The sequence below is a fragment of the Pezoporus wallicus genome, unplaced genomic scaffold (assembly GCF_028554395.1).
Source record: "Pezoporus wallicus isolate ANWC-B61680 ecotype Strahan unplaced genomic scaffold, APGP_CSIRO_Pwel_v1 contig_6274, whole genome shotgun sequence".
NCBI classification, from domain to species: domain Eukaryota; kingdom Metazoa; phylum Chordata; class Aves; order Psittaciformes; family Psittacidae; genus Pezoporus; species Pezoporus wallicus.
The window spans coordinates 468,836-495,660 of NW_026635738.1; the positions used below are offsets into that span (position 1 = coordinate 468,836).

The 26,825-nt window shown below is 55.2% G+C and overlaps 3 protein-coding genes across 6 annotated transcripts; 2 read left to right on the forward strand and 1 right to left on the reverse strand.

Moving 5' to 3' along the window:
- Positions 1 to 235: 235 nt before the first annotated feature.
- Positions 236 to 6,460, reverse strand: EARS2 (glutamyl-tRNA synthetase 2, mitochondrial). Its single transcript, XM_057398004.1, has 9 exons — positions 6,358 to 6,460; positions 5,584 to 5,739; positions 5,058 to 5,247; positions 4,019 to 4,491; positions 3,103 to 3,211; positions 2,433 to 2,586; positions 2,038 to 2,168; positions 1,242 to 1,377; positions 236 to 633 (listed from the first exon to the last, which is right to left on the reverse strand). Exons 1-9 carry the CDS (start codon positions 6,458 to 6,460, stop codon positions 550 to 552), a joined length of 1,536 nt encoding a protein of 511 aa, XP_057253987.1. The 3' UTR covers positions 236 to 549.
- A 310-nt stretch (positions 6,461 to 6,770) lies between these two features.
- UBFD1 (ubiquitin family domain containing 1) lies at positions 6,771 to 15,298 on the forward strand. 2 transcript variants are annotated; one of them, XM_057398043.1, is made up of 7 exons: positions 6,772 to 6,846; positions 7,020 to 7,286; positions 7,367 to 7,575; positions 8,686 to 8,751; positions 8,960 to 9,065; positions 11,361 to 11,443; positions 12,681 to 15,298. In XM_057398043.1, the coding sequence occupies exons 1-7, from the start codon at positions 6,816 to 6,818 to the stop codon at positions 12,789 to 12,791; spliced, it is 873 nt and encodes a 290-aa protein (XP_057254026.1). In that variant the 5' UTR covers positions 6,772 to 6,815; the 3' UTR covers positions 12,792 to 15,298. The 2 variants fall into 2 exon arrangements, with proteins under 2 accessions (XP_057254027.1, XP_057254026.1); XM_057398044.1 differs by lacking the exon at positions 11,361 to 11,443 and having other exon boundaries at positions 6,771 to 6,846.
- Positions 15,299 to 16,930: 1,632 nt separating this feature from the next.
- On the forward strand, positions 16,931 to 25,685 carry ERN2 (endoplasmic reticulum to nucleus signaling 2). Of its 3 annotated transcripts, none has more exons than XM_057398045.1 (22): positions 16,931 to 17,106; positions 18,684 to 18,801; positions 19,075 to 19,108; positions 19,649 to 19,721; positions 20,008 to 20,080; positions 20,215 to 20,337; positions 20,428 to 20,529; positions 20,624 to 20,885; positions 20,980 to 21,058; positions 21,132 to 21,282; positions 21,375 to 21,496; positions 21,681 to 21,857; positions 22,003 to 22,237; positions 22,501 to 22,591; positions 23,012 to 23,201; positions 23,420 to 23,519; positions 23,605 to 23,804; positions 24,327 to 24,474; positions 24,587 to 24,714; positions 24,898 to 25,021; positions 25,149 to 25,216; positions 25,289 to 25,685. In XM_057398045.1, the coding sequence occupies exons 1-22, from the start codon at positions 16,969 to 16,971 to the stop codon at positions 25,478 to 25,480; spliced, it is 2,928 nt and encodes a 975-aa protein (XP_057254028.1). In that variant the 5' UTR covers positions 16,931 to 16,968; the 3' UTR covers positions 25,481 to 25,685. The 3 variants fall into 3 exon arrangements, with proteins under 3 accessions (XP_057254028.1, XP_057254029.1, XP_057254030.1); XM_057398046.1 differs by having other exon boundaries at positions 21,138 to 21,282; XM_057398047.1 differs by lacking the exons at positions 16,931 to 17,106; positions 19,075 to 19,108 and having other exon boundaries at positions 18,616 to 18,801.
- Positions 25,686 to 26,825: the final 1,140 nt, after the last annotated feature.

Genomic DNA, 26,825 nt, shown 5'->3' on the forward strand with positions numbered 1-26,825 from the left:
ACCGTTCACAGGAAGCAGTCCCCCTCTCCGAGCAGCCTGGGGCTGCTGTAATACACGCACTGTATGTATACATATTTATATATACCTATAAATACCCACCCCAGGGTATCTGTGGGGACCTGCGCAGTCATAGCTGTAGGTACCCTGATTGCGAGGGCCTCTCCAAATACAGACTGATCGCTCAAGATGAACCGTGCCCATGTCAGAAAAAGCACTTATTTCTGTCTGTGTGGCCTGAATTTAACCAGTGATAAACATCTTGTTCTCCCAGCCTGCAAACCAGGCTATTTGCATGAGGTGACAGCAGGAGGACGGACCTCAATCTGTATTTGGTTCCTCTCTCAGCCAAAGTGGCTTATGCTTAGTGCAGATACATACAGACCTGGACACACCACGATGACACCTGCCTGGTCTAAAGCTCAGCTCGTCTGATTAAAGATCATCATGTTGAGATCAAAAACTACAAGTCTGGGACTCCGACGGGTGCTGCCTACACCATCCAAGTCCATGGGCTGCCTGCCAGGTCATTCCTGGAGCTCAGATCTGGCATTAGCTGGACAGGGCTTTGTGTATCCGTCCACACACTTCTTTGGGTCCCAAAGTCACCATCATCTCAGCAACGCTCGGCCCACACTGCAAAAACAGGAGAAGTCATTGCACATCACTGCACAGATGGAAACCTTACACTTTTCAGCACGTGCTTATGTATCACCACAATGAAAGTGATAAGAGTGATGAGCTATCAGACTGCTGTTAGACCAAGGGTGGAGGTTTATTACCAAGCTCAAAAGAACGCTTTGGGTTTTTTTTCACTCCTGAAGTAAAATACTAAGAAAGAGTGGTTAAAGTGATCCAGAAGGACTGATGCCAGAGCATCAGCCAGGGCTGGGCTTTGAAGAACTTCAGTAAAACTTGGGTTTGATCTATGTCCAAGCAGGTTGCACATAAAATTCCACATTTGCCCAACACCCACAACCCTGCCAACACTCCCTACAGCCGGTCCTGCAGCTTCTCCAGCTTCAGATCCAAGACCAGCACATTCATGCTTGGACAACTTCTGCCTTTTTGAGACTTTCAGAACAGCTCTTTCTTCCAGAACTCCCGTGTATCAGTGCACTCCCTTGTAACAGGAACTGCTGTCAGTTGTTGTGAGATGTCAGATACCAGTATCTTGCAATCAGAGAGAAGATAGCTGATAAAGAAAACAAGAATGTCACAGTCTCAGAGTGTATATGTTTTACCTGCTGTCCGCTGAGAGCCAAGCGAAGGAGCTGCATCACGTTGCTGTACTTGGTCTCTTTGGTTTGCTGGTGGAGGCTTCTCAGGTCTTTGTTCAACTCCTCCACGGTCAAAACAGCCGCCTGCCTTGTCATGAGCCTTTAGGAGAGATGATGTCCTCACAGATTAGGGACACAACCCACAGGATTCCAACCCAGAAGTGACTGGTTCAGCAAAGCAAGCACCAAGCTTAAATCACAGAATTATGCCAAGGACCTGGAAAACTGCAGGAAAAGCAGTGATTCTGATTTCTTCTTTAATAATCTGAGTTTCAGAGATGCAGAAGCCATTCTGATACTACTCCACTGTAGGCAGCAGAACTACTATCCCTTCAGGACAGTGCATACTCTGACATTTCAATTACCATCACACGGATTCAGCTACCACTTTGCTGTGACAAAGGACTAAGGGCAACCAGCTTTACAGAGAGCTGGAAATAACAGCTCAGTTTGCAGATACTGCCACCTCCATCACTCCCAAAACTGTCTTTCAGAGCTCATTTTAGGCCAGATGTGAGATCTGAACTGGAAAGGTGACTGACATACCAGCCACCTAGCTGCAGAGTGTGGAGTAGCAGAGGGCATGGGGCAGCAGTGAGAGATTGGCAAACCTCCCCAGAACCCACTGGCCCAGAAGGACTGTCTGCACATCCCTGTGAGCAAATTAAACAGTGAGCATGTCCCACATCAATACAGCAGCCAAGAGCAATGCTCTGGGGCAGGCAGGTGGCTGTGCACAGAGCTGGGAAGACACACTTACCCTAAGACCAGTTTTCCTATTTCATCTGCTTCCCCAGACATACTTTGTAGCTGCTCTCGGGACACCGAGGGCCTGACCCATAGGTAAGAATAATCACTGGACACCAGATTCTTCAGGAAGCTTATGTGGCCCTGGAGAAAGAAAGCAAAGCTGTCAAGGTCAGGGTTAAGCTGTGGGGGGAGCAAACCTCTTCAGTCTGAACCTCACAACCAGTTAAAGAGCAGTGGGGTGCTGGCAGTGAGTGTGCCACCACCACCAGCACTGCAGGGACAGCCCTCTGCAAGCTGCACGGCTTCAGAGCTCAGATCAAAGCAGGGCTTAGCTGAGTCTCATCCAGGAATGGCACAAATCCTCAGCTCCCCAGAGCAGTGACACGGTGCTACTGCTGCTCGTACCTTTCTCAGCAGGAGAACTCGCTCCACATAGTCCTTTTCTAGAACCTCTTGATCCACTTGCTGATCCCCATAGACCTGCTCCACCAGCAACTGCAGCTCTTTAATCAGCTTCTGTCGCAGGCCTTCGTTCTCTATGTGACGGGTGAGGTGAATCCTGCAACAAAGAAAACTGCTTTTGGACTGCTTTGGGTTAGACCAAATCTAATCATCCCAACCTCACATTTACCTAGTAAACCTGCAGGACTGCCAGCAAAGCAGCATTGAACCACATTCTACAACAAAGCATTTAGCTCTCATGCACCACAGTGAATGAAAGATGTGGTAACTCTCAGCAGCAGAGCATCCTTGTAGCACACAAGTGTACTTGCAGAAGTTGCCTCTTCTTAGATGCTATTTTGAAACTGAACTGAAGACCTTGCATCCCCCTAACTACACCTACGCTATGCCGAGGTGCTCACAGTGTTCCTGACACCAGTGTCCAAGCACAGGATGGGAGAGAAGGTGGGAACAGTGCAAGCAGGAATTTTTACTTCACTGTAGCACAGCCAAAAAGCTGCTGCACAGAGACCATGCTTGACCCAATAAAATCCCCAGGCAGAGCCAAGTGCTAGGAATAAACTCCCACTGACATACCCATTACCACGTTTAAAGTCACCACTGATATTTATACCTGTTGAATTCCGGGAGCTTTTCCAGATCCAGGAGGGCAGAATGGGTGGTAATTCTGTCTACTTCAAACTGCATGATCAGCTCCTCCAAGGTCCTCCCCATCTGGTTCACTGCAAAAGAACCCCACAAGGGAATGATTCGACTCCACTCTCACAGAGAAGCAGCAGCACCACTTGTCACTGCTGGGCTAGGGCAGCAGCACAGCCCAGCAGGAAGCAGCACAGGACAGCCCCTTATGCAGTGCTAGCAGCAAGCAGGATGCACCATGGCAAGCAGGAGGGAACTGGTAGCACGCATAAGAAGCTGCCCTCTTCCCAAAAGCAGGCTCTGCCAGCTACTGGCGAGGAACTGGAAACTGGGACACTCTGCTTGGCTCTGTTACCTTCCTTGGTGGAACAGCCCCTGCATCAGTCAGCCAAAAAGAAGCAACTCTCAGCCAAGAGGCTTTGCTGCCCAAGAAAGATTTGATTCCCAAGCAGAGCTCCCGAAACACAAGTTAATCTGTGATCCCACACAGCAAGAGCAACAAAAGGAGACACTGACTCAACTCCTCATGGCCTTTCAGGTTAAACAAGAAGTGTGACAGACGTCACACACGACACTGCAGTCGTTAAACACAGAATACAAGTTTTCCCAAGAGGTCACAGACAGTTTCTTCACCTTGAGATGAGTTGTCCCAGCTGGGAGCTCATTATGGATCAAACTAGATTTAAATGGCTGCACAGAGGCAGAAAGATTCCCACTGCTCCAGCACACCAGCCAGCCTTTCACAAGAGCTCTGCAGAGCCCTGGTGGCATCTCAGGGACAGGCTGAAACTTTCCAACACTGTCAAAGTTCTCAGCTATTAAAACAAACCTAACCCTGTCCCCAGAGGCAGCATCACAAAGCACCCTTGCAAGTGCCCTGCTGTCACTACCTGGGAATCCCGAGCCACAGTTGGTTATGATGTCCAGCAGAGCCTCTGGCAAGTAGCCATCCTGAGCGAAGCGCTCCAGGAAGATGTCCCCCTGCCTTTTGGACAGCTTGCCCCCGTACTTGTTCAGAAGCAGCGGGAGGTGACCAAACTGAGGGGGATCCCAGCCAAAGGCTCTGTAGAGGAGGAGGTGCTTGGACGTTGAAGTCAGCCACTCAGTTCCGCGCAGGACGTGGCTGATGCCCATGTGATGATCATCCACCACGTTCGCCAGGTGGTACGTGGGAAAGCCATCCCCTTTGAGGATCACCGGGTCACCCTCCACCTCAGCCACTTCGTGCTTGGTCCAGCCATAGACCAGGTCCTGAAAGGGTTCTACCCCCTTCTCCAGCCGGAAGCGCACCACCCAGTCGAGGCCCTGTGACAGCTTCTGAGCCACTTCGGTAGGCGTCAGGTGCCGACACCGGTTGTCGTACCTTGGAGAAGGGAGGACAAGGGTCTCAGCTCAAGACAGACCACCCCCAGCAGCCATTTTACATGGCCAAAACTCTAAACTGACCTCGGGACTTTAGCTGCAACCTGCACACTGTGTCCAGACAAACAACCTCATCTTTGGATGTCACTCCCTTCAGCCTCTAAGGGTTAATCGTAGAATGGTTTGGGTTGGAAAGGACCATCTATTTCCAACCCCCTGCCACGGGCAGGGATGCCTCACACTAGACCATACTGCACAAGGCTCAGTCCAGCCTGGCCTTGAACACTGGCGAGGGATGGAGCATTTACCACTTCCCTGGGTAACCTGTGCCAGCACCTCACCACCCTCACAGTAAAGGACTTCTTCCTTACATCCAACCTGAACTTCCCCTGTTTCAGTTTGAACCCATCACCCCTTGTCCTGTCGCTACAGTCCCTGATGAAGGTCCCTCTCTGGCACCCTTGTGGCCCCCTTCAGATACTGTGGGCAGTGAGATGACAACCTTACTGGCTAAGTTTCTGCAAGGGTGCAGCCCAGAGGGGAGGGCCCAGCAGAGGGGGGTCCTACCGCGGGGTCTGCTGGCTGCGCAGAGCCTCCTTCTTCAGCAGGTCCAGGCGCTGCGGGGTGCAGAAGCAGCGATACGCTGCGCCCCGCTCCAGCAGCTCGGCGCTGGCACTCCGGTACAGCTCCAGCCTGTGCGACTGCTGGTAGGGGCCAAAGGAGCCACCGCGGCGAGGACTCTCATCAGGGGGAATACCTGAAACACCAGTACAAAGGGAGGTCTGTCAGCTCCAACATCGGCCCTTTCCATCACATCTCTTGCGCACCTTTGTCACGTTCTGACACTTGCACAGATGTGGATCTCGCAAACAATACAAAAGCAACCAAGCCAGGGCAGTTATTTCTGCTTCACAACATGCTCCCAGTGGGACTTCCCCGATGCCCAGAATAACTAGATAGCAATAACTAGATTGCATCCAACTCATTGTCTGAAAGGCTGCACAGGAGCTACTGTGCAAAAATACTCAGTATAAGTACTGTTAATCATGAAGAGGCTCTCAGTAAGCAAACAATGAAAGCTGTCTGTGAGTACCTGCCCAATCCAGCATGTCTTCTATTCCTTCTGCAGCTCCAGGCACCACTCGGTTTTGATCCGTATCCTCCACTCTCAAAATAAAGGTCCCTTGGTGCTTTTTGGCAAAAATGTAATTGTACAAAGCGGTTCGAAGGCCACCCAAATGCAGAAAACCTGTCACCATGAGGAACCAAATGAGTCAGAACTGAGGTCCAGCAGGGCTGGACAAGTAAATGCTATCTGCAATGGAAACTGCTCACTGGCTGGGCAGGGAGCTGAGCTGCATGGCCCTTGTAGGCCCTTGGTATGGAACAAGAGCTTCCCAAGCTCTTATTGAGGTGACTTGGACAGCACTTTTATCACAGAACCCCAGCCTGGTTTGTGTTGGAAGGGACCTTAAAGCTCCTCCAGCTCCAACCCTGCCACGGGCAGGGACCCCTTCCACTAGAGCAGCTTGCTCCAAGCCCCTGTGTCCAACCTGCCCTTGAACACTGCCAGGGATGGGGCAGCCACAGCTTCTCTGGGCACCCTGTGCCAGCGCCTCAGCACCCTCACAGGGAAGAGCTTCTGCCCAAGAGCTCAGCTCAGCCTCCCCTCTGGCAGGTTCAAGCCATTCCCCTTGGCCTGTCCCTACAGGCTCCCATCAGCGGGTGCTGTGTTTGTCAAGAAGTGCCCGCACTGAGCGGGGAGCCCGCAGGCGCCTCAGAGCCCCGCGCACGCTCAAGAGTCCGAATTCACGTTTTCCGTCCCCGCCCGCAGCGGAGCCCCCGAGGGCGCCGGCCCAGGGGTTACCTGTGGGGCTGGGCCCGAACCGCACCCGCGGGCCCCGCTCCCCGCCGGGCCCCGAGCCGAGGCCCCGCACCGGCCCCGCGGCGCCGCGCACCGCCCGCGCCATCCCGCCGCGCAGCCCACGTGGCCGCGGGCGCTACTTCCGCCTGGGCGCTCCAGCCAATCCCCGCGCCACCGTAGCCCGGGGAGCGGAGCCTTCCTTAAAGGCGCCACCACCCTCCTGCTCCTCCCGCCGGCACCGGAGCCTCGGGAGGAGCCCGGGAAAGCGCGGGGGGAGCCCGGCACGGCCCTGCCCCTGCTCCCGTGCCGGGGCTCCGGGGACGGCCTGGCCCGCGGCGCCGCACCGGTGAGCGGGCAAAGCAGGGCAGAGCAGGAGGGGCCGGGCTACGGCAGCCGGGGAGGCTCTTGAGGCCGCGGCGGCGTTTCCCGGCGTGCCCCGCGGCACATTGTACACAATCATCATGGCCGCCGCCGCCGCCGCCGCCGCCGATGGTAGGAGCTCGCGGTACCGGTGGCGGGCGGCGGCGCGGGGAGGGGCCGGGCTGGGAGCGGAGGGGAGGGGCCGGTAGGGCGGGGCCGGGCTCGCGCGCGCCGCGGTTGGACGCGGTCGGTCGGGCCGGGGCAGGTCCTCGCTGGCCGCGCTCTTCCTGTCCGCTCGCCCGCAGGTGCTGAGGAGTCGGGCATGGAGGTGGAGGCGCCGGAGCTGCCGCTGGGCTGCGGCGGAGAGGGCTCCTCGCCGGCCGCGGGGTCGTCTCCGCAGGGCGAGGAGCGGCGGGATCCCCCGCGGGCGTCTGTCAGCAACGGCGGCGAAGGGGAGGGCGGGCGGGAGCTGGTGGAGCTGAAGGTGATCTGGAACAAGAACAAGTACGACGTGAGGTTCGCGCTGGACAGCACGGGCGCCGAGCTCAAGCAGAAGATCCACTCGCTCACAGGTCTGTCGGGGCCGCCGCTGCCCGCGCCTCCCCCTGCCGCTGCCTTCGGCCGGGCCGTAACCGCTGTGCTTGCCCCTTAGGCCTCCCCCCTGCCATGCAGAAAGTTATGTTCAAGGGACTTCTACCGGAGGAGAAAACCTTGCGGGAAATCAAAGTAACAAACGGAGCGAAGATCATGGTGGTTGGCTCCACCATCAACGACGTTTTGGCTGTGAATACACCCAAAGAGGCCGCTCAACAGGAGGTCAAAGCTGAAGAGAACAAAAAGGAGCCACTTTGCAGACAAAAGGTTATTAATGTCTCACTAACTGCTGGCGGGGAGGGGGGGTGGTGCTGTGGGCGTCACGCAGTTCTTTTGTGGTCACCTATGGGTCCTTTTCCTTCCCAGAGCAGGCTGGGGTTTGTTTCTCCTTGCCGAGTGATAGGAGGGCTCAAGGCCGAGGAGTTCTAGCAGCAGAAGACTGTTTAGGCTAGCAGAGCTCTGCACCGGTTGTGCTGGTGCCAGGCTCAGCGTTTCAGATAAGAAATGGTAAATAATGGAAGTATTTTGAGGGTGTTAGGTCAGACACAGTCTGGATGAATTCTTCTTAAAATCGAACTAATTTTTATTGGCATGAAAGAGTTTGATCACCAAAATCTGTCTTTAAAACAAACACCAAGAGAGCAGCTCCTTCACCTGCCACAGCACTGAAGGGAGCGTGGATGTTCAATGCTCCTCTCGTGCCTTGAAGTGCTGCCTCCGAGCAGGAGGTGCAGAGCCATGCAAGGAGCTCACACTGACGCAGGGCTGCAGTTGTGGGGCTGAGGAAGGGTTCTCAGCTCGAGGCATTACCCTGCCTCAAAATAAACGTGGTTAAAACTTGGGTAGCGCTTCCTTGAACTGCAGCCTTCATGAAACGTGCTTTTGTTTTTCTGTAATTTAGCATAGTTCACGTTCACTCTATCATTGCTTAAAGGTACTCGGCAACTTACAAGCTCTGAGCGTGGTTTTCTTAGTTACAACTGCTCTAATCTGTTCTGGTTTGTTGCAGTATGTTGCACTGTCACACCGGTTCTGCCATTCACTGGATGTAACCCTTGACTGTTAAGGCTGTCTTGCTAAATGCCAACTATGTGATTCAACATTTCTGATATTTTTTTCTAGATAGCTATATTAGAATACGTATATTGTAGAAGGGATGTTCTTTTGCTTTATACTGGGGTTCTGTTCATTTGTAGAATTTCTTTAGACTGTCCCAGAAAGTGCTCAGTTAACTCTGAAAATGAACCATTTCCTGTGTGATAAGTTACTGTGAATAGTCTGTAACTGTCTCCTAGTGCTGGGGGAATACTGTCAAGAAGGGCAGCTGGAAGCTCTGTTGTGTTTCTGTAAATTCCAACTTCTGCTTTTATGTTGCAGCAACACAGAAAAGTATTGGATAAAGGCAAACCTGATGATGTGATGCCTTCTGTTAAAGGTGTTCAGGTAAGTAAATAAGTACTTGAGACATTGTCATGATCAGGAAAGAGGCTTTTATTGTGGTTTGAGACCTATCTTTGCTGGCCCAATGGTTCTTCACTGTCTTAGCAGAAAACTGGAATAGATGGATCATCCTGGTGCTTAAGAAGTGAAGGGAATGTAGCTTTTTCTGTTCAAGTCCTTCACCTTGCCTTACTGTGTTCCCACTCTGTAGGAGCGCCTGCCAACAGTGCCATTGTCTGGCATGTACAACAAGTCTGGAGGGAAAGTCAGATTGACCTTTAAACTTGAGCAAGACCAGCTATGGATTGGTACAAAAGGTGAGCAACTCTAAAGCCCTGAGATGAATAGTGGGTAATGGGACTAGAAGCAAATTGTGTGACCCTGAAATAGCTCCTGGTGTGCCTAAATTGTGCTTAGAGAATAATGCTGGCATTGCAGTATTTTAACATTACATTTTGCTTGCTCTTCAGATGCCATTTGCCCAGATCATTGACTATTACTTGATATTTTACTGGTGTTGTTGGAAAAACCTGAGCTCAATTGTGCCAGTGGAGGACTGCTCCAATCTGCTGTTCACAGCTGCAAACGTACATTACAATATTTGGCATTTCTGGCCTCTCTCAAAAGCACTTCTTAAACATTGGTTTGGTGCCAGCATCCCACAGAGGCTCAATGACTTGGCTAAGGCTCGAAAGGGAATCTTAGAAGTGGGATTAAACTCAGAGTGCTGGCATCTCTGTCATTATCTGTCCTTCCAACCAAAATTAGCTGGGTGTCTTATTTCAGTGATGCACAAGTGCAGAGACCCTGGCCTGTGCTGCTGTGCAGAGGAATCAGTTTACTGTCTTGAGCGGTGCCAGAAGGAGCTGAACCTGCTGTGATGCTAGCATATGTGGCTGAGGATGTCTTGCGTAGCCCCTGCCTCCAAGGGAAGCTCTGCTCCTGCCGTTTGACGAGGATGGGCAATAGCAGGGTGATGAGCAAGAGGAAGAGAAGTGCTTGCTCACTGTCCCAGTAAAGTAACCTTGTTGCGTGGTAATAGTAGCTTCGGGTGGTACCTCCAGCTGCTACATTATTTCCAGAGTAAGCAGAAATCCTGGGAGGTTTTGACCTTTCCTCTCTAGGACAGACTTGGTTGTGAAGACTTTTGTGGCTGTGAAACCTCCCTTGGTACCAGCTGCAGTGATTTTCCTCCTGGGCTAAACAGTGGAGTGAGACTTATGGGGCTTTTTTTTTTTTTGCCTTGGAAGTTTGTGCAGCAGGTGCTTACATTACTGATACTGTGTCCTGGACACAGGCGTAGCGTTGAGGTAATTTCCTTCACCTTCTAGATGAGTTTCAAGTTTAGTGTTTCTGAAGTGTTCTAGATCAGAGTTTCTTAAGCTGTGAAATTTAATTCTTGTTGTAGTCATCTCCCTTTCATGTAACCTGTTTCCCTACTTCCCCAAATTAGCAGCAGCTTGCTTCCTCTAGGGAATGGCTGTAATTGCTGGCTGTTGTTGGGAAAGCTCCTTCCTGCGCCGAGAAATGCATGTCAGGCGCCAGCACATAAGGGCTAGAGTAAACCAACTGGGTGTTAACACCGTTTGTCACTTGCTAGTCCTGGAAAGTCGAAACTGATTCTTCCTCCACGCAGCCTCTCTGTGCTTCACCGGTCACTTTGTGCAGGGTTTGTGTAGTCTGAGGTTTGGTAGAGGCAGATGTTTCTCGGTTGCTCTGTGTCAGAGGTGTTGATAACGGCGATCTGTCTGTTGCTGAGGTACTGTGAGGAGCAGTTGATTTGTGAATGCAAAGGAAGATTTTCCTCAGTGAATGAACGTTGTGAGTCTGAGTGGGGTAGATCAGGGTCAGCTCAGTAATTTTAGGTGAACGCTGAAAGCTGGAACTGAAAGGAAGGGCCTTGGAGTAAGTCATAGAAATGAGGACGCAGCTGAGAGAAGTCTGCCATGAACCACGTTCTTTGTCATTTCTTATTGCCTACCTCTGGCTGACATTACTCTGTCACATAATTGTAGGCATCTTTTTCTTCAATTTCTCTTTTTGTTGCTCTCCCTATTTACTCATATTTCCTTCCCTGTGCTTTTATAGTAACAGTTGAACAGTGCCTCAGGGTAAAACCAGGAGGAGGCTTTCAAAGGGCTCTTTAGCCTGTCTTCATTTAGTTTCCAACCTCTCATTGCAGTAGAGCTTAGTACCTACCTGTAGAGCTTAGAGCTACCCTTGGTAATGGGTCCTGGATATCCTTACGCCTGGACCAGCCTTTGCTATGGTGAGTAATCTTGATAGTCCAAGTGGAGTTCTTTACGGGGAAGCACTAAATAAAGCCAGGGTATCCCCATCACTCAGCTTAGGCTTGAATCAGGTACATCGAAGAGCCTAATGTGATGCAGAGACCTAAAATGTAAGGAGCTGTGGGGTCCACAATTGGATTCCTGGGGAGGGTATGTGGTGATGTGGACAACAGGCTTCTCAGCAGCAGGTAGCCAAAGTTCAGCCAGAGGAGACTGCTGACATGAGGAGCTTTTGGAGGTAATGGTGGTGGTATTTGAAATTAATATGAACTACTACTGCATCCTATGTCAGAAATAATACTTTGATCAATTTTAATGTAGAGAGAACAGAAAAGTTACCCATGGGGTCCATTAAAAATGTGGTGAGTGAACCTATTGAAGGACATGAGGATTATCACATGATGGTAAGTAATGTCTCTCCTTTAATATATCCAGTCTAATTACTTCATGCAAATACACGAAGCAGGACTTTTAAAACAGAGCAAGTTGGAGGTGGATAGTGAGAGCAGCCTCATGTGGTGTGAAGATGGGAATGTGGACATGGTGTGCTGTCAGTGTAAATATTTTGGGTGGCATGGTGGTTATCTGCTGCTGTGGATGTGGGCTGGTTTCACACAAACATGAAGTGCTTGAGCATTGCCTCATATCTTCTGTCTGGCGATAGTGTTAGCAGAAGAATGCTCACAATATAGCTCCCGATTTCTTAGCGGTGTTTCCCTGTATCTAGTTTATTTCTGGTTTCTGTTGTAGTCACATAAATGGCACATTCACATAGACAACAGCCTTGCTGGAGGTTAAACAAACAAATAGGGATTTCATGCTGTGTATTTTTTCCATATGCGATTTTCTGAGAATCTGGTTCAGGGCCTAGAAGAGGAGCACATTTAAGAAGAAACCTCTGCTAATTCCTCTGAATTCTTGTCTCTTTTAATCTATGGGGTTTTATTGAGTTCTTGCTTTCCAAAGTACAGTAATAACTTTTAATGCTGAAGTAAGTTCCTTTATACAAGTCTTTTTCCTTCTTTAGAAGAAGTGGGAGATGTTGCACCTTAAAATCGTTGCCTGCAGGAGGGTGCTGGTGTAGGCTTTGTCCAAATACTGGGGTTTTGATCGCCCATGTAAGAAAATGTCCTCGGGTATGCTGCAATACACTCTCACCCTAACACAAGGGTAGAGGCTATTGGCTGCCATGGTGCTCCTCAGCTATGAACACTGACATAGGCTGAGAACAGGACATTATGTCCGAATGTAAAGTTCCGTGCAATCTTATGACTATGGAATCATGGTCATTGTCTTTAGTTCTTGTTTGGCTTCTCAGCTCTGTGCATTCCAGTCAGTTCTTTGGAGCTGTGCTTCAGATTCTGTCTTCCAGAATAATTTCCTCATGTTCTTGAAACTGGCCAAGAGCTTTTGTTGCTGCTGTGGTATCACAAAAGGAAGGAGCTCCTCACTTTATCTGCTACTTTGCCGTTCTCATTTCTCCGAGGAAGCTTTTTTTAGTTGCTTTCCACATACCAGGAGCATGCACCGAGTGTTTGAAGCAGCAGACACTGCTGAGTCCATAGTGGTCAGGCTGTACCCGCCCCGTGGTATGAGCTGTTTGTTTCCTGTTTGTAAACGTTGTCATTTTTAACTTCACAGGCATTTCAGCTGGGCCCAACAGAAGCGTCTTACTACTGGGTCTATTGGGTACCCACTCAATATGTTGATGCAATCAAAGACACGGTGCTGGGCAAGTGGCAGTATTTTTGAAAGCACGCTCACCTCTGGCACAGGAAAATGACACAAAGCAAAGGACACTGCTGGGGGAGGCCTCCGACATCCCTGGATGTGACAGTCCTGGAACTTGTTAATAAACCCTGACAAACGAGGCATTGAGGGAAGCCAGAGGTGATGTCCTTTCACCATTAGTTTACTTTTAACTTAAAAATTTCACCATCCCTTTTCTGCAGTCAGCTTCAACCATATTTAAAGCAAATACAATGGAAATCAATAAATCTTAATTCACAAAGTATCATGTGTAATACACTTAAATCTGCTGAGAGTTGATCTTCCAGTTTAGTTTTGAAAAGGAAATATGACGATGTATTATGGAGGATTTTTTACATGGTTTGAACAAAACCAGCTATTTTCATAATCTTTCAGTTAAATTTAATTTCGTGACTTGGTTGTGACTTTCAGAAGCTGTTTTTTTAAGAATAAACTTTAAGCAGTATGCAAACTGATGCTCAGTAAAGCCATATTCTGCGGCCCTTTGGTTTCAGGTTTGACTCTTTGGTAGCAAAACTAATGTTTTCATTATTATTTTAACCCAAAGATGCCCTGCTTCCTTCCCTCCCTCACCGATGTGTTCCATACCAGAAGCTCTGGGTTGGCACTCCATGTAGCATGTTTGGAGCACATGAACATCACTGTGCTGCTTCCCGCTCCCGTTCATGCCGTGTTAGTTGTTCCTCTCCCACCCTGCACCTCGCTGCTCCTGTCCTGCCCCCAGTGTGATGGTATTGGAGCATTCCCCTGACCCTGCATGCTGTGGTCTAGAGTCCTTCTGCAGCAGTTGCAGTGACACTCACCCGTGTGACTGACAAACCCTCCTGAGCTGCATTGTGCTGCTGGGTGAGCACATGAAGCAGCAACACCAGCCTTGGGAGGGAGAGAACCAAAGAGATCTCCCTGCCCTGATGGGAAGGAGAGATGCTCAGATGCTGGTTTGGACCCTCCATCACCGCAGTAGTCTTTTGTGTCCTGGATGTGAAAATGTATAGCAATGTTATTCAGTGAATCCTGCCCAATTCAGAATATCTGTCCAGCAGCTGGTCTCTTGAAGTTGAGATCACCTTTCAGTTTTTCTCTGCTCAAGTTTACAGGAAGCTCTTGCCTCTCGTCCTGTCTGAAGCAGCGCTCCCATCTTTGGCCTGTGAAGTTCTGCCTGTCCTCTCAGCCAGCCACGTGCCATTATCTCAGGTTTCTGATGGACCTTTCAGTCCTGCAAAGGTGCAGACCCTTCGCAGATAGTGCTGGGCAGTCAGGCTCAATCCGCCTGGCTCCGTGTTAAACCTGCATCAGGCAGGTCGCTGTTTAACACTGAACTTGACAGTGCTCAGTGCAAGTAGCTTAACGCTCTGTGAACCCATGGAGAGGCCTGTTGGGAATAGCTGGTCTTGGTGTGCTCCATGTCTTGTTTTCTCTTTCCCTAAAGCAGCCCAGTTGAAACTCAGCAGGTGCAGATTCCCAAACGAGTATTTGTTCGGTTTTATTTGAGAGTCTGGGAGAAGCATTCACTTTATGGTATGTGTTATGATTCCGTATTTCCTTGTAAGCTCTTGATAGCAACGTAAGCAGCTTTTGTTTTGTATTTTCAGTCAGACCACCCATGCAATACAAATCTTAGAGGTGTTTTGTATCCTGCCTGTAAACCGGTGATGTACTTGTCACTCCTGTAGCTTGAGGTGTTTCTTTTCTGTACGCAAGCCAGCAGCAGCGTGTCCTGCCCTAAGTGCACTGAGATGGGAGCAATTCCTGTCGGGTCCCCAGAGCAGCTTGGAGCTCGCAGTGGAGCTGGAGTGACCGGATGGGAGAGAACATTGCACACTGGATGCTGCTGTCACGCTTCTGATTCATTGCCAGTCCTGCTGTTCAGGCACAATTTAAACTCCAGGACCTGGTGGAGAGTGTACGCACTGCAGCGTAAAGACAACGGTGCCATCAGCTTTTCCTGTCACTTGGGGTCACCTTTGCACTCACCATCTTGTTGGTTCTGTGACCATCAGCTCCCACTTGCTACCTGGCTTGCCTGGACCTGTCTGTCCATCTGCTCATATTCCATTTTCCTTCCCTATCCTCTCGCTGTGTGCTCTGGAACAGGGCATGTATCTCTGTTCCAGCTCCTGCCCAGAGCTCCAGTGTGTCTGTGCCCGCTGCAGTGACCAGGGTGAGCATGCTCTGGTGCTGCAGGAGGGCAGGTACCTGACGCATTGCTGTGAGGGCACCACAGGCACGGGGCAATGTGCCACATTCCTGTCTGCTCCTGTCCCAAGGGCACGATTCCTCTGCGTCCTGTGCAGGTACAGCTGCTCATCTCAAAGGGAACTGAGTATAAAGCCCATTGGTTACAAAGCAAGTTCAAACATGGAGAATACTATAAACTAAATGTAATTCTGTTCAGGTGCTTCTTTTTACGTTGGTTTTTATTTGAAAAATGAAATTGTTTCACTCTTTTGTTCTATGTGCAAAGTTTGAATTAAAATACAGGAAAATGATACTTACATAAAATGCTTTACCTGGTGTTCTTTGGCTCAATCCAGTCGGTTTCTTGGGAGTTCTTTGAGATGAATATTCCAACTGAACTTAGCAGCCCCACCTCCAGGATTCTTTCTCTTTCAGAACCATGGGAGCTCTGTATCTTCTGGTGTATCCAGGAGGAGTCCTGCCATGTCCCAGAGCTCCCTGCATGAGCACTGCTGCTCACCTGGGTGCATCCCTGGCCTTTCTCCATGTCCAGCACCGTGAGTTCCAGTATTCCCTCCTCTGTGCATCCCAAGCATAAACAGTTCCTGGTGTAGTTTTGTGTTGGGAATGCCGGAGCGTGTCACTAAACCTCGCTTGGGTTGAGCGGACACAGTATCTTGCAGGTAAATCTTGTGTTACAAGTTCATCATCTCAAGTGTAAGATTAAAGTCAATGATTAATTCCCATTAATAGCACTGTTTGAGCAGTGTGTAACTGGAAGAAGGAGCTCACAGTGATGGGAGAGAAAGTGATGTGAATTCAAAGAACTCGCTATGAACCTGTTCACATAAAGCAGCTGTAGTGGTCACACACAGCATCAGGCTGCCCACAGTCTGTGATTGTGGCTTCCCCATGTTCCAAGGGCTGAAGAGAAGTGACCTGCTCATGGTGATGGTGTGTGGTGTTGGGGTTAGTCCCAGGTGCTCCCGCAACGAGGCCTCTTCCCAAAATTCCTTCTTTTGTTGACTATTTCTCCCTCTGTAACTGTTTTTTCCCCATGGAGCAGTTCCCATTCCCAGTTTTGTCCCTCACCTTTCCCCACGTTAGGATCAGGTCCTCAGCATCTTGTGTTCATTGCTGTCATCACAGGAGAGGAAGGGGAGGACCAGGAGGCCTGTAGCAAGTCTTGTCTGAAACCTGTCGCCATCTTCCCTTCTAGTCAAGGCCTCTCTCTCCTTGGCCCCTGGAAGCTCACTCTGTCTTACCCGGACTCGAAGCAATTCAGTCTTTGGTTTTATATTAAAAGCCTTAGGTATTTGTGTCCACTCCAGGTTTATTTGAACGGAACATGTACCATGTCTGATGGTATCTTTAAATAATCTGTTGCCTTTTTCAGGGGAGGGAGATGACAAATATTTAGTCTTAGACTTGCACTGGTGCATTTTCCTAAGTGTAACCTTGCCTGGTTGTCCCGCTGGTTCATGCTGTAAGGTCAGTGGATTAAAGTCTGATAATTATTGCTCTGTTTGCTTCGACAACACTTCTGCCTAAGAGCTCATCTCAGTCTCCCCTCTGGCAGGTTAAAGCCAAAGACAGCCTTGTCCTGTCCCTACAGGCCCTTGTCCCAAGCCCCTCTCCAGGTTTCCTGTAACCCCTTTAGGCACTGGAGCTGCTCTAAGATCTCCCCTTCAGGAGCCTTCTCTGAAGCAGCCCAGCTCTCTCAGCCTGGCTCCATGGCAGAGGAAGAGCCCTTCAGCTCCAGCGGTCGGGGCAGGGCTCTGGTCCCAGCTCCGCTCTCCCCTCAGCTGAAGCTGGATGCCACGGGACGGGGTCCGGGCAGAGCCCCGCGCACCGGGGCGGGGCGGCGGGAGCCGGTGCGGGGGGGACCGGGGGAGGGCAGGAAGCCGCGTCCTGGTCCCGCCCCGGCCCCGCTGACTCACGACGCGGCGATAAGAGCGGCCCGGCCCGGCCCTGCACGCCGATGCCCCGGGATGTCCGGTACGCGCGGGCCATGGGCGGCCCCGCCGCGCCGCTGCCCCGCGGGCTCCCGCTCCCGCTGCCGCTGCTGCCGCTGCCGCCGCCGCTGCCGCTGCTGCTGCTGCTGCTGCTCCCGGCGCAGGTACCGCGAGGGGCGGGTGCGCGGTACCGGGACCAGGGGGGACCGCGGCGAGCGCGTCCGTGTCCCCCGGGCTGGCAGCGCGGGCAGCGGCGCCGTCGGGAGCGGGTCCGAGCGCAGCGGGAACAGCCCCGTGCGCGTGAGGCCCCGGCGTGCGGGTGCGGGGAACGCGCCGGGAGTGAGCGGGGAGCCCGGGGTCCAGCCCCCGAGGGCGCAGGGTGCGGGTGAGGCTCTGCGGGGCCCCGTGGCCGCGTTAATGGTGTTGGCAGCAGCGTGCGGGCCCCGGCGCCGCAGCCCCGCGCAGATGCTGTCCTCTGACCATAGAAGCGATTCCAGCGCCGAGTCCGACTGCGCTGAGCGGAGCCGAGGGCCCGTCCCTGCCTGCTCCTGCCCGCAGAGCTGCTGCCGGGCCGGGAGCGTTGGCAGCGCTGCCGTGGCAAAGGGGCCGTGTTCCTGGTTGTGCCTCACTGTCCCTTTCCGTCACTGGGGGAGCGAATGTGCCCCAAGCCCGTGGCTGGCGTCCAGCATCGCTGCAGGCTCCAGGGTGACGTGGTGGGAGCCTCGGGAAGCAGGGGTCCTGGGGACATCCCATGGGAACAGCAGCTGCTCTCCTGGGCTGCTGGGGCAGCGGGGCTGGGAGTGGAGGGGAGGGTGGCAGCTCCCGGTTGTCCCAGTCCTGCCCGCGGTGCTGTGTGCTAGCTGCTGGGCAGCCCGGCCTTTGTTTGGGTGCCCTGACGCCGAAAAGCTTTAGTTGCAGAAGGGATGGAAGGAGCTGCAAAGCATCAGGGCAGGGAGAAGCAGAGCTGGTGAGCGCAGAGAGCTGGGCTCTGACCGCGGTGAGGTGGGCTCTGTTCTATTCCCTGATGCAGTGGCCACACCACGAGAGCTCCGTGTTTGCTACCCTGCAAGAAGGGCAAAGGGAAGAATTGGTCTTGGCACAGAGGGGTTGCTGTGAGGGAGCTGGTGCTGATGGGGGCCAGGGTGTGCACAGACCATCAGCCAGTGCCTGCTTGGTGGCCTGGCTGGGTCCAGAGCAGGTCAGAGGCAGCGCAGGGGCTGCACAGGCACGAGGGTGCAGCAGGTTCCTCTCTCTGTCCTGCCTGGCGCCGCGTTGGCACCCGGGACGGCGGCTCCAGCCCTGCCTCTGCCCGGAGCCGTTCGGGTCCGGGGCTGTTTGCGGATCCCTGTTTGCCCATGGGGTGTGTGCGCGCTGCCGGCTGAGCTGGCGCTCGCTGTACGGCTGCTGGGCTGGGGAGCAGCAGCTCCGCTTCCCCGCGTGTGTTTGCAGTGACCTCCTCCACGTCAGGGCAGCCGACACCCGGGCTCCGAGGCCCCGGGGGAGCGCTGGCTGCGTTGCTGGCATGAAAAGTCACCCAACTCGTTTGTTTCTGGAGGGAGCCGGTAGCTGGGCTGCTTGTGTCACTTGTGGGAAGGCGCCAGGAGTCACGGCAGGGAGCAGTCGTGCTGCGGCTCATTCCCACCGGCAGCAAAGCTGGATCCAGGGGACAGGCGCTGGGCAATGGGAGCTTGTCCCCAGGCCTGGCCCTGCTGCTCCCTAAGGACCGTGTTCCTGCCCGCAGTGCCTCAAGGGCGGTGCTGTGACTGTCCCAGAGACGCTGCTCTTTGTATCCACGCTGGATGGAAACCTCCACGCAGTGAGTAAGAGCACAGGGGACATCAAGTGGACCCTCAAGGATGGTGAGTGATGCCTGGGGGGTGCTTGCTCACACCCAGCTCCTGGGGCTCGGCTCTAGCTGGGTTTGGGGGTGCAGCCCCAGCCTGGCTTTCTGGGGTTCGTCCATGCCAGGGATGCTGCCGGCTCCAGCTCAAGGCTCAGCTGTGCTGGAGCAGAGCATGAGCCGGGGGTGCTGGTTCTGGGTCTGCAATGCAAACAGGCAGCGCTGAGCAAACACCGCTGTGCTGCGCCCCGGCAGGGAGAGGCTGCTGACGTCTGCTTTCCCTCTCTTCCAGATCCCATTCTGCAGGTGCCGGTCTATGTGGCAGAGTGAGTGTCAAACCCCGGGCACCGGCACCGGCTGTGCCTGTTTTGGTGCACAACTGCCTCGAGGAGCCTGCAGTTCACAGCAGGGGAAGGGAACCCCGGGGACATGAACCTCCCAGCTCACACCATGGCATTGCCTTGACCTACCCCCTGTGTTAGCCCTTTGTGCAGACCAATGAGCAGTAGCTGCTCCCTGCTGCTGAGCTGCAGCGCTTTACAGCCAGGAGCTCTCAGCACCACCACACATGAAAGGAGGGAAATAGAGGAAAATCCACCTGGAAGAGCAGGGGCACAGTGGGATTGCAGGGAGCAGGGCACGGAGCCAGCAGGGCCAGTAGGTGCAGGGCAGCCCTATGGGGTTACGGAGCTGACCCACAGCAGGAGCTCATCTCCCAAATCCAGCTCTGGAGGTTCCAGGAAAGGCCAAGCCCCGCAGTGAGCACCCTGGAGCAAAGCACCGTGGGGGTTCATTAGTGCAGCTCCGCTTCAGCCCTTGGCCTGTGCCCAGGGATGCTCATGTTTCACCCGCTCTCTCCTTTCCAGACCAGCGTTCCTCCCAGACCCCAATGACGGCAGCCTGTACATCCTGGGAGGGAAGAACAAGGAAGGCTTGATGGTGAGTGGGGCTGGGGGCTGCCTGCATCCTCCCTGTCACCCTGGGGGCTGCAGACTAGTCAGAGCTTGACGGGGCAAGCATGGGGCTATTGGTTGCTCCAGCTTGTCCTTGTCACCAGAAAGGTATCAGCTGGGATCCGTCCTTCTCCACTGTGCCATCCTGAGCCATGAGGGCAGGGGAGGAGGAGGAGGGGGTTTGCGGGGACATATCCTTCCTGCCCTGCTCCTGACAGCAGGAATGCTGCTGCTTGGGCAGGCCCCGCATCCTCTCCTCTGTGTTCTTGCAGAAGCTCCCATTCACCATCCCAGAGCTGGTGCAGTCCTCGCCTTGCCGCAGTTCGGATGGCGTGCTGTACACCGGTACGGAGGAGCAGGAGGAGGAGAGGGGACCCCGGGAATGCATCCATGGAGGGGAGACTGGAGGAAGCCTGGGGGTGTTTGTCAGGGATGGGCACTGGAGCAGCGGAGGCTTGGAAAGGTGTTCTCATTGCCAGGGAAGAAGCAGGACACGTGGGTCATCGTGGACCCCAAGTCAGGGGAGAAGCAGACCACGCTCTCAACAGAGGCCTGGGACGGTCTGTGCCCATCCAGTCCCCTGCTCTACATTGGCCGGACCCGTAAGTCAGCCCTGCTCCCTGTCTGCATCCATCCCTTCGGAGCCAGGAGCGGGGCGCTGGAGGCGACCTCGTGCCCTGCTCGTGTCCCAGAGTACATCATCACCATGTATGACACCAAGTCACGGGAGCTGCGCTGGAACGCCACCTTCTCCGAGTACTCAGCACCGCTCTGCGAGGAGCGGCACCACTACAGTGAGTGGCATGGCCATGGCAGGGTTTGAGGGGTGAACTGGGACAGAGCCCTGTGGTAGCACCACGGCATCGCCCCGTCCTCTGCCCTGCCCAGAGATGGCTCACTTTGCATCCAGCGGGGACGGGCTGGTGGTGACACTGGACAAGGAGAGCGGGGAGATGCTGTGGGCACAGAACTACGGCTCGCCCGTGGTCGGCATCTACGTGTGGCACCAGGACAGCCTGCGCCGCGTCCCCCATCTCAACCTGGCCATGGAGACCCTGCGCTACCTCACCTTCCACTCGCAGGACATCTACGTCCCCAAGTGGAGCCACCAGTCCCTGAAGGACTTCACCAGCACCAAGACCCAGCTGCTGTACGTGGCTCCTGCGCTGGTGGCATTGGCATTCGCGCTGCCTGTGCTTGGATCCGTGGTGGGCGGAAGGCTGAGGCTTGTCCCTGCCTTGCAGGCCAGCGCTGTACGTGGGGAAGCACGCAGCCAGCTTCTATGCCCTGACATCCCTGGTCCACAGCAGCGTGGCGCTGGTGGTGAGTGCCTGCGGCGGTGTGCTCGCGCTGCGGTGGCCTGGCTGCGTGGTGCTCCACAAGCTGTGGGTCCCAGCCGCAGGGCATCACGCTGGCCAGGATCGACGGCCCCACCACGGAGGAGGTGACCATGAGGGAGTCGGGGGAGTGCGAGATCACGCCCAGCACTGACGTCAAGTACCCGCAGGGCAGCATCACCGCGCTCCGCAACCAGTGGCTCCTCATAGGTGCGGACCCGCATGGGGCTCGGATGTGTCCCTGGGGTGCCCTGGGGAGGGGAGCTGAGCCGGCAGCTGTCTCTGTTCTCCTCCCACCACAGGGCACCATGAGCTGCCCCCCATGGTGCACACCACGATGCTGCGGGCGTTCCCAGAGAACCTGCGGAAGGCGACAGAAACCATCATCCCCAGGGCCCCGTCTGCCAGGTCCCTGTTCGATGATGTGAGCGGCAAAGCTCTGTGGGATCCCACCTCTGCACTGCGGGAACCCCAGCCGGTGCTGGGTCCCTGAAGGGCTGGGGTTGGGTGCTGGGTCCCCAGTGTGGGGTCACACAGAGAGGGGGCCCTAAACCCAAGTGCTCAGCATCTGTCCCCTGGTGCCAGTCCAGCCCCGGTGTGTGTTGCAGTTCCTGGCCCCAAGCAGTGCGGAGGAGCCGGCCCTCCGCAGCGAGGAGCAGTTCCCATCGGATCCTGCACCAGGGGAGCAGATGGAGGTGTACCCTGATCCCAGTGCATGGGACCTGGTGATGGCTGCTGTGGGCACGGCTCTGCTGGGCGGGGGGGTCCTGCTCCTCCTGTTCACAGTGAGTGGTGGCAGTGGAAGAGCCCACTGCTCCCGAGGGGATGGGACTCCCTTTCTGGTCATCCCCACGGCTGCGGCACGGTGCACACAGTGCCCACAGCGAACCCTGCTCTGGGCGCTGAGCGCTGCCGTGGTCTGTGTTGCAGAGGCTGCAGAGGCAGCACGTGGAGCAGCAGCAGCAGCTGGAGAAGCAGATTCAGCTCCTGCAGCAGCAGCAGGAGATGCTGCTCCCCGGCCGGGCCTCCAGGGAGGCTGCTGCTGCGGAGCCGGGGCTGAGCCAGGGCAGCGCATCCCCGCCCTCGCAGGGCCCCTCAGCCCACCAGAAGGAGCTGGCTAATGGGACAGCCAGCCTGGATCCCGCTGCGCCGGCGGCCGCTGGAGGTTTGTGCAGTGGGAGCGGGCAGGGTGTGAGGGGCTCTGTCTGTGGATGTCACTTGAAGCAGGAGCAGAGATGTCCTGAGACATCTGGTGCAGCCCCACTGAGATGGGAGGAGATGCAGGATCTGCTGCTGGAGAAGTGTGGGCTACAAAAGCAATTGCAGGAGTTGAGCCCAAGGAACATTGAGCTGGTTAAAGAGCTGGTGTCCTCCCTACAGGACCAATGCTCACAGGTTGCAGGATGGCTGTCTTCTCTTCCTCTGCAGATGCAGAACCAGACATGGTTGTGGTTGGGAAAGTTTCCTTTAACCCCAAGGATGTGCTGGGCCATGGAGCTGGAGGAACCTTTGTCTTCAGGTGGGTGTCCCCAGGGTGCCCTCATTCTGCTCCTCTTCTCCCTGAGAACTTTAGAGGTTGAGTTGCCACCTTCCCCTCCTTGTGGTCCTCATCGTATGGGTGGGTACACAGGGCAGGTCTGACCCTCACACCACTGCCTCATCCTCTCCTTCCCTGGTGCTCCAGCCCCTGTTGAGGTTCCTCTGGCTCTGAGCCTCTTTCCCCAGCACTAAACACAGCAGAGAGCAAAGGGATGTTACTGCCCCACAACAAGGGGAACCCGAGCGCCCCGTGTGCAGCACAGTGCAGGGATTCCTGCCTGCCCATGGCTGTGACAAGCCTTTGGAGTCGCTCTAAGGTGACCCATGCTGAGGATCCCAGGGTCCTGGCTGGGCTGTGCTCCAGCCCTGGAGCCCCCTGCACAGACACAGACCCACGCAGGGGACGGTTCGAGGGCCGGAACGTGGCCGTGAAGCGCCTCCTGCCCGAGTGCTTCCACCTCGTGGACCGCGAGGTCCGGCTGCTCCGGGAGTCCGACGAGCACCCGCACGTCGTGCGCTACTTCTGCACCGAGAGGGACAAGCAGTTCCACTACATCGCCATCGAGCTTTGCTCCGCCACACTGCAGGAGGTGAGCCCACGCCGTGGGCACCCGGCTGCTGCTGCAGGCAGTTCGCTGCAGGGGAAATAGGTGCTGACTGGTGGACCTGGGAACAGCAAGGCTGGGGTGCAAATGACCTCCGCATAGGCTTGTCTCCATCCACCTCTGCCAGCCCAGCGAGCAGCATCTCCTGGCAAGCCCTGCTTCTTTGCCCCAGTTCATCTCTTTCTACCTCTGTGTGGTTCCAGTACGTGGAAAGCCCCAGCTTTGACCGCCGTGGCCTGGACCCGGTGTCTCTGCTGCACCAGACCATGTCGGGGCTGGCTCATCTCCACTCCCTCAGCATTGGTGAGCGGTGGCACGGAGCATCCTGGCTTGGTCCCGTCCTCACGCAGCGGTTTGGGTGGCTGACACCAAGCGCTCTCTCTTCCAGCCCATCGTGACCTGAAGCCCTGTAACATCCTCATCTCTGTCCCAAACCCCCACGGGCAGATCCGAGCCGTCATCTCCGACTTTGGCCTCTGCAAGAAGCTGCAGGGGGGACGACAGAGCTTCAGCCTCCGCTCCGGCATCCCTGGCACCGAGGGCTGGATCGCACCCGAGGTGCTGCAGGAGGCTCCGAAGGAGAACCCGGTCAGTGAGACATGGATCCCCCCTGGTGCTCCTTGAGCCAGCCCAGTACAGAGAACCAGTGCTCCATGTCAGGACCCACCTGAGCCCTGTGTCCAGCACTGGGCGCCTCATCCAAATGCGGTCCTTGGAAGTTCAGGATGGGGAGGTTGGAGAGGGCCATGGCTTGCTATGGAGGTCACCCTTCTGCTTGTCTGCTTAGTGCAGGGAATCCTATTCCTGCTGGAAGCCGGTTGCTGTACTGGTCCCTGGCAGCGCACACATACTGGTGCTGGCAACATGTTCCACATACCCTCATGGTGGGTTTGGTTTGCACAGCAGGGTGAGACTCGGTGTGTCCATCCTGACTTCTGTCTATGCCTCTGAAAGCCTCTTCCCTGATCAGGACCTGGTGTAATGCATTTTCCAGCATCCCTGTAGCCACTGACCAAGTGTTCACATAAAAGAATGGGGAAGCAGGGAGGTGAAAGCTTTCCTTGCTTTTTGCCATGAGGATCCCATCTCCTTCCACGTCATGTGTTGCAGACGTGTGCTGTGGACATCTTCTCAGCCGGCTGCATCTTCTACTACGTGCTGTCAGGGGGACAGCACCCGTTTGGGGACAGCTTGCGGCGACAGGCCAACATCTTGTCAGGCTCTTACCAGCTGAGCTGCCTGGAGGAAGAAGCTCATGGTGAGACCCTTCCCAAGGGCACAGCCCCATGATAAAGCCCTGAGCCGAGAGGCCCAGCTCCAGGTCCTGCTCGGGGTGTGCTGGTTCTCCCTTGTGTTGTTTCACCTACCAGACAAGCTGGTTGCGAGAGACCTGATTATGGCAATGATCAGCCCTGAGCCCCAGCACCGACCCTCGGCCCCCGTGGTCCTTGCGCATCCCTTCTTCTGGAGTCAGGAGAAGCAGCTGCAGTTCTTCCAGGTGAGCGGGCAGTGGATGTAAGTGTGCTCTGAACGAGAGCCGGCTGTGTTCAGGTCAATGTGCTCGTTTGAGCTGCCTTGGGAAGCAGTGGGGGAGTCCCTGGGTTTGTGTCCCCCTTGGCACCGGCTCTGTTCCCTGGCAAGGGCAGGGCTGTGCCCACCCCATCCCTGCTCTTGGGTGCAGGACGTCAGCGACCGCATCGAGAAGGAGCCCGCTGAGGGGCCCATTGCCTCCGCCCTGGAGGCGGGCGGGCGGGCGGTGGTGAGGACCAACTGGAGGATGCACATCTCCCTGCCGCTGCAGACCGGTGAGCGCAGGGGCAGCGCTGCCCTGGCTGTGCCGCGGGCTCTGCTGCTCGCTGCCATCGCTGCTCCGGGGCAGCCCCTCGCCCTGCCCCGTCCCCCCTCGCTCAGCATCTCTCCTGCTCTCCCCAGACCTGAGGAAGTTCCGCACCTACAAGGGGGCCTCGGTGCGAGACCTGCTGCGGGCCATGAGGAACAAGGTACGTGCCCCCCACCCCTTGCTCCCTGCTCCCCAGATGCCCCCGGCGCCGCTCACTGACTCCCTCCTGCAGAAGCACCACTACCACGAGCTGCCGGCCGAGGTCCGCGCCGCCCTGGGCTCCGTCCCCGATGCCTTTGTGCACTACTTCACCTCCCGCTTCCCCCGGCTGCTGCTGCACACACACGGGGCCATGAGGGTCTGCGCCCACGAGCGGCTCTTCCGCTCCTACTACTGCCAGGGGCCGGCAGGCGATGGGAAGTGAGCAGGATGCACCCCGGGACCGCGCCAGGCTCCTCGGCCGCTTGTCCCTGGAGCAGCCCCAGGCGCTCTCCGGTGTCCCTGTCTCCTCCATGGGATGATGGGGGTCTCAGGACCGGGTTGCTCAGTGTGCAAGTGGGTTACAAGCAGCATGACCCAGAGGAGCTGAGCACGGGGCAGCGCTGCTCCTGCCCGGGCTCTCTTGAGCCCAAGAGGGATCCTCCTGGACACCCGCCTTTGCAAATGCTTGCCTGAAAGCACCTGCATCAGAGATCCGGTGGCTGCCGGTGGACACGGAGCTTCGGGAAGGAAGAAGAAAATGCGCTGTATTTGCCTGAGGGTGGCTGCAGAGCAGGGCACCAGCAGCGCAGCACAGCCAGGCTGGGGCCAGGTCCCAGCAGGGCGTGCAGTGGGGATCAGGGAGCTTCACCCCGTGCCACATGCCTGGGAGAGCGGCTCTCTGAGTGCGTCCAACCTGGCTGTGACCTGGACTGATAACTTCTTCATAGCATCAGACTGGTCAGGGTTGAAGGGACCTTAAAGCTCACCCAGCTCCAACCCCTGCCACGGGCAGGGACACCTTCCACTGGAGCAGCTTGCTCCAAGCCTCACTCTTGACACTGGAGGTGATCCCTCAGCACAGCAGAGGCACACCAGGTCAGCTCCTGGTACCACCCCAGGGCTGCTGAGGACAAGGCAGCACCAACCTGGAGGGGGCTGAGGAGCCTCCAGGACAATTCCAATAATGAAGTTTTTAACCTCAGCTGGGCTGAGAAATGCTTTTGTCCCTTTTGGTTGCTGCAGCCTGGCTGTTGTCCCAGGACACCAAGGCAGGGATCATCCCAGGGATCCTCCCATCTGTTACCCCACAGCCTCCCTGCTGCCCCAGGGCTGTTCTGGTTTATAGCATCCCCATGGGCATGTATTTAATGCAGCAAGGTTTCCTCTTGGGAATGGCAATAATTGTGTACAGTGTGATTCCTCTGTGCTGGGGTGTGGGATTTTGTCATGCAGGTAACAAGGGGTTTGTACCTGGTTTCTTTTCAGGATGCTGTATGGTCTAGAGCCTTTTATACTAAATGTTATTAAAAAACAACTGAAGAGCTTGTCCTGCTTAAAAACAAACTGGTCGGAGAGCACCAGGAGGTGCTGGCAGGGACAAGAGCAGGAAGAAACGCAGGGTACTTCACTGGGCTCCTGCAAATGGAGCTAATGCCACAGGAGGTGGGGGCCACGAGCCTGCAGTCCTGCTCACAGCACAGCCCTGATTCCCCAGCACTGGCCAAGTAACTTCACTCTACCAAGCATCTCCCAGAATGACTTAACCCCCTCCCCACATCTCCCATCAC

Bases quoted from the DNA above. Each gene is read 5' to 3' on its own strand.
- ERN2 (XM_057398045.1), top strand. From the start codon at position 16,969: ATGCCCCGGGATGTCCGGTACGCGCGGGCCATGGGCGGCCCCGCCGCG. The intron at 18,802-19,074 runs GTGAGTGATGCC...CCTCTCTTCCAG, and splicing joins CAAGTGGACCCTCAAGGATG to ATCCCATTCTGCAGGTGCCG. The intron at 22,592-23,011 runs GTGGGTGTCCCC...AGACCCACGCAG, and splicing joins GGAGGAACCTTTGTCTTCAG to GGGACGGTTCGAGGGCCGGA.
- EARS2 (XM_057398004.1), bottom strand. From the start codon at position 6,460: ATGGCGCGGGCGGTGCGCGGCGCCGCGGGGCCGGTGCGGGGCCTCGGC. The intron at 5,248-5,583 runs GTACTCACAGAC...CTGGTGTTTCAG, and splicing joins AGACATGCTGGATTGGGCAG to GTATTCCCCCTGATGAGAGT. The intron at 2,587-3,102 runs GTATAAATATCA...TCTTTGTTGCAG, and splicing joins AAGCTCCCGGAATTCAACAG to GATTCACCTCACCCGTCACA.
- UBFD1 (XM_057398043.1), top strand. From the start codon at position 6,816: ATGGCCGCCGCCGCCGCCGCCGCCGCCGATG. The intron at 8,752-8,959 runs GTAAGTAAATAA...CCCACTCTGTAG, and splicing joins CTTCTGTTAAAGGTGTTCAG to GAGCGCCTGCCAACAGTGCC. The intron at 9,066-11,360 runs GTGAGCAACTCT...ATTTTAATGTAG, and splicing joins GCTATGGATTGGTACAAAAG to AGAGAACAGAAAAGTTACCC.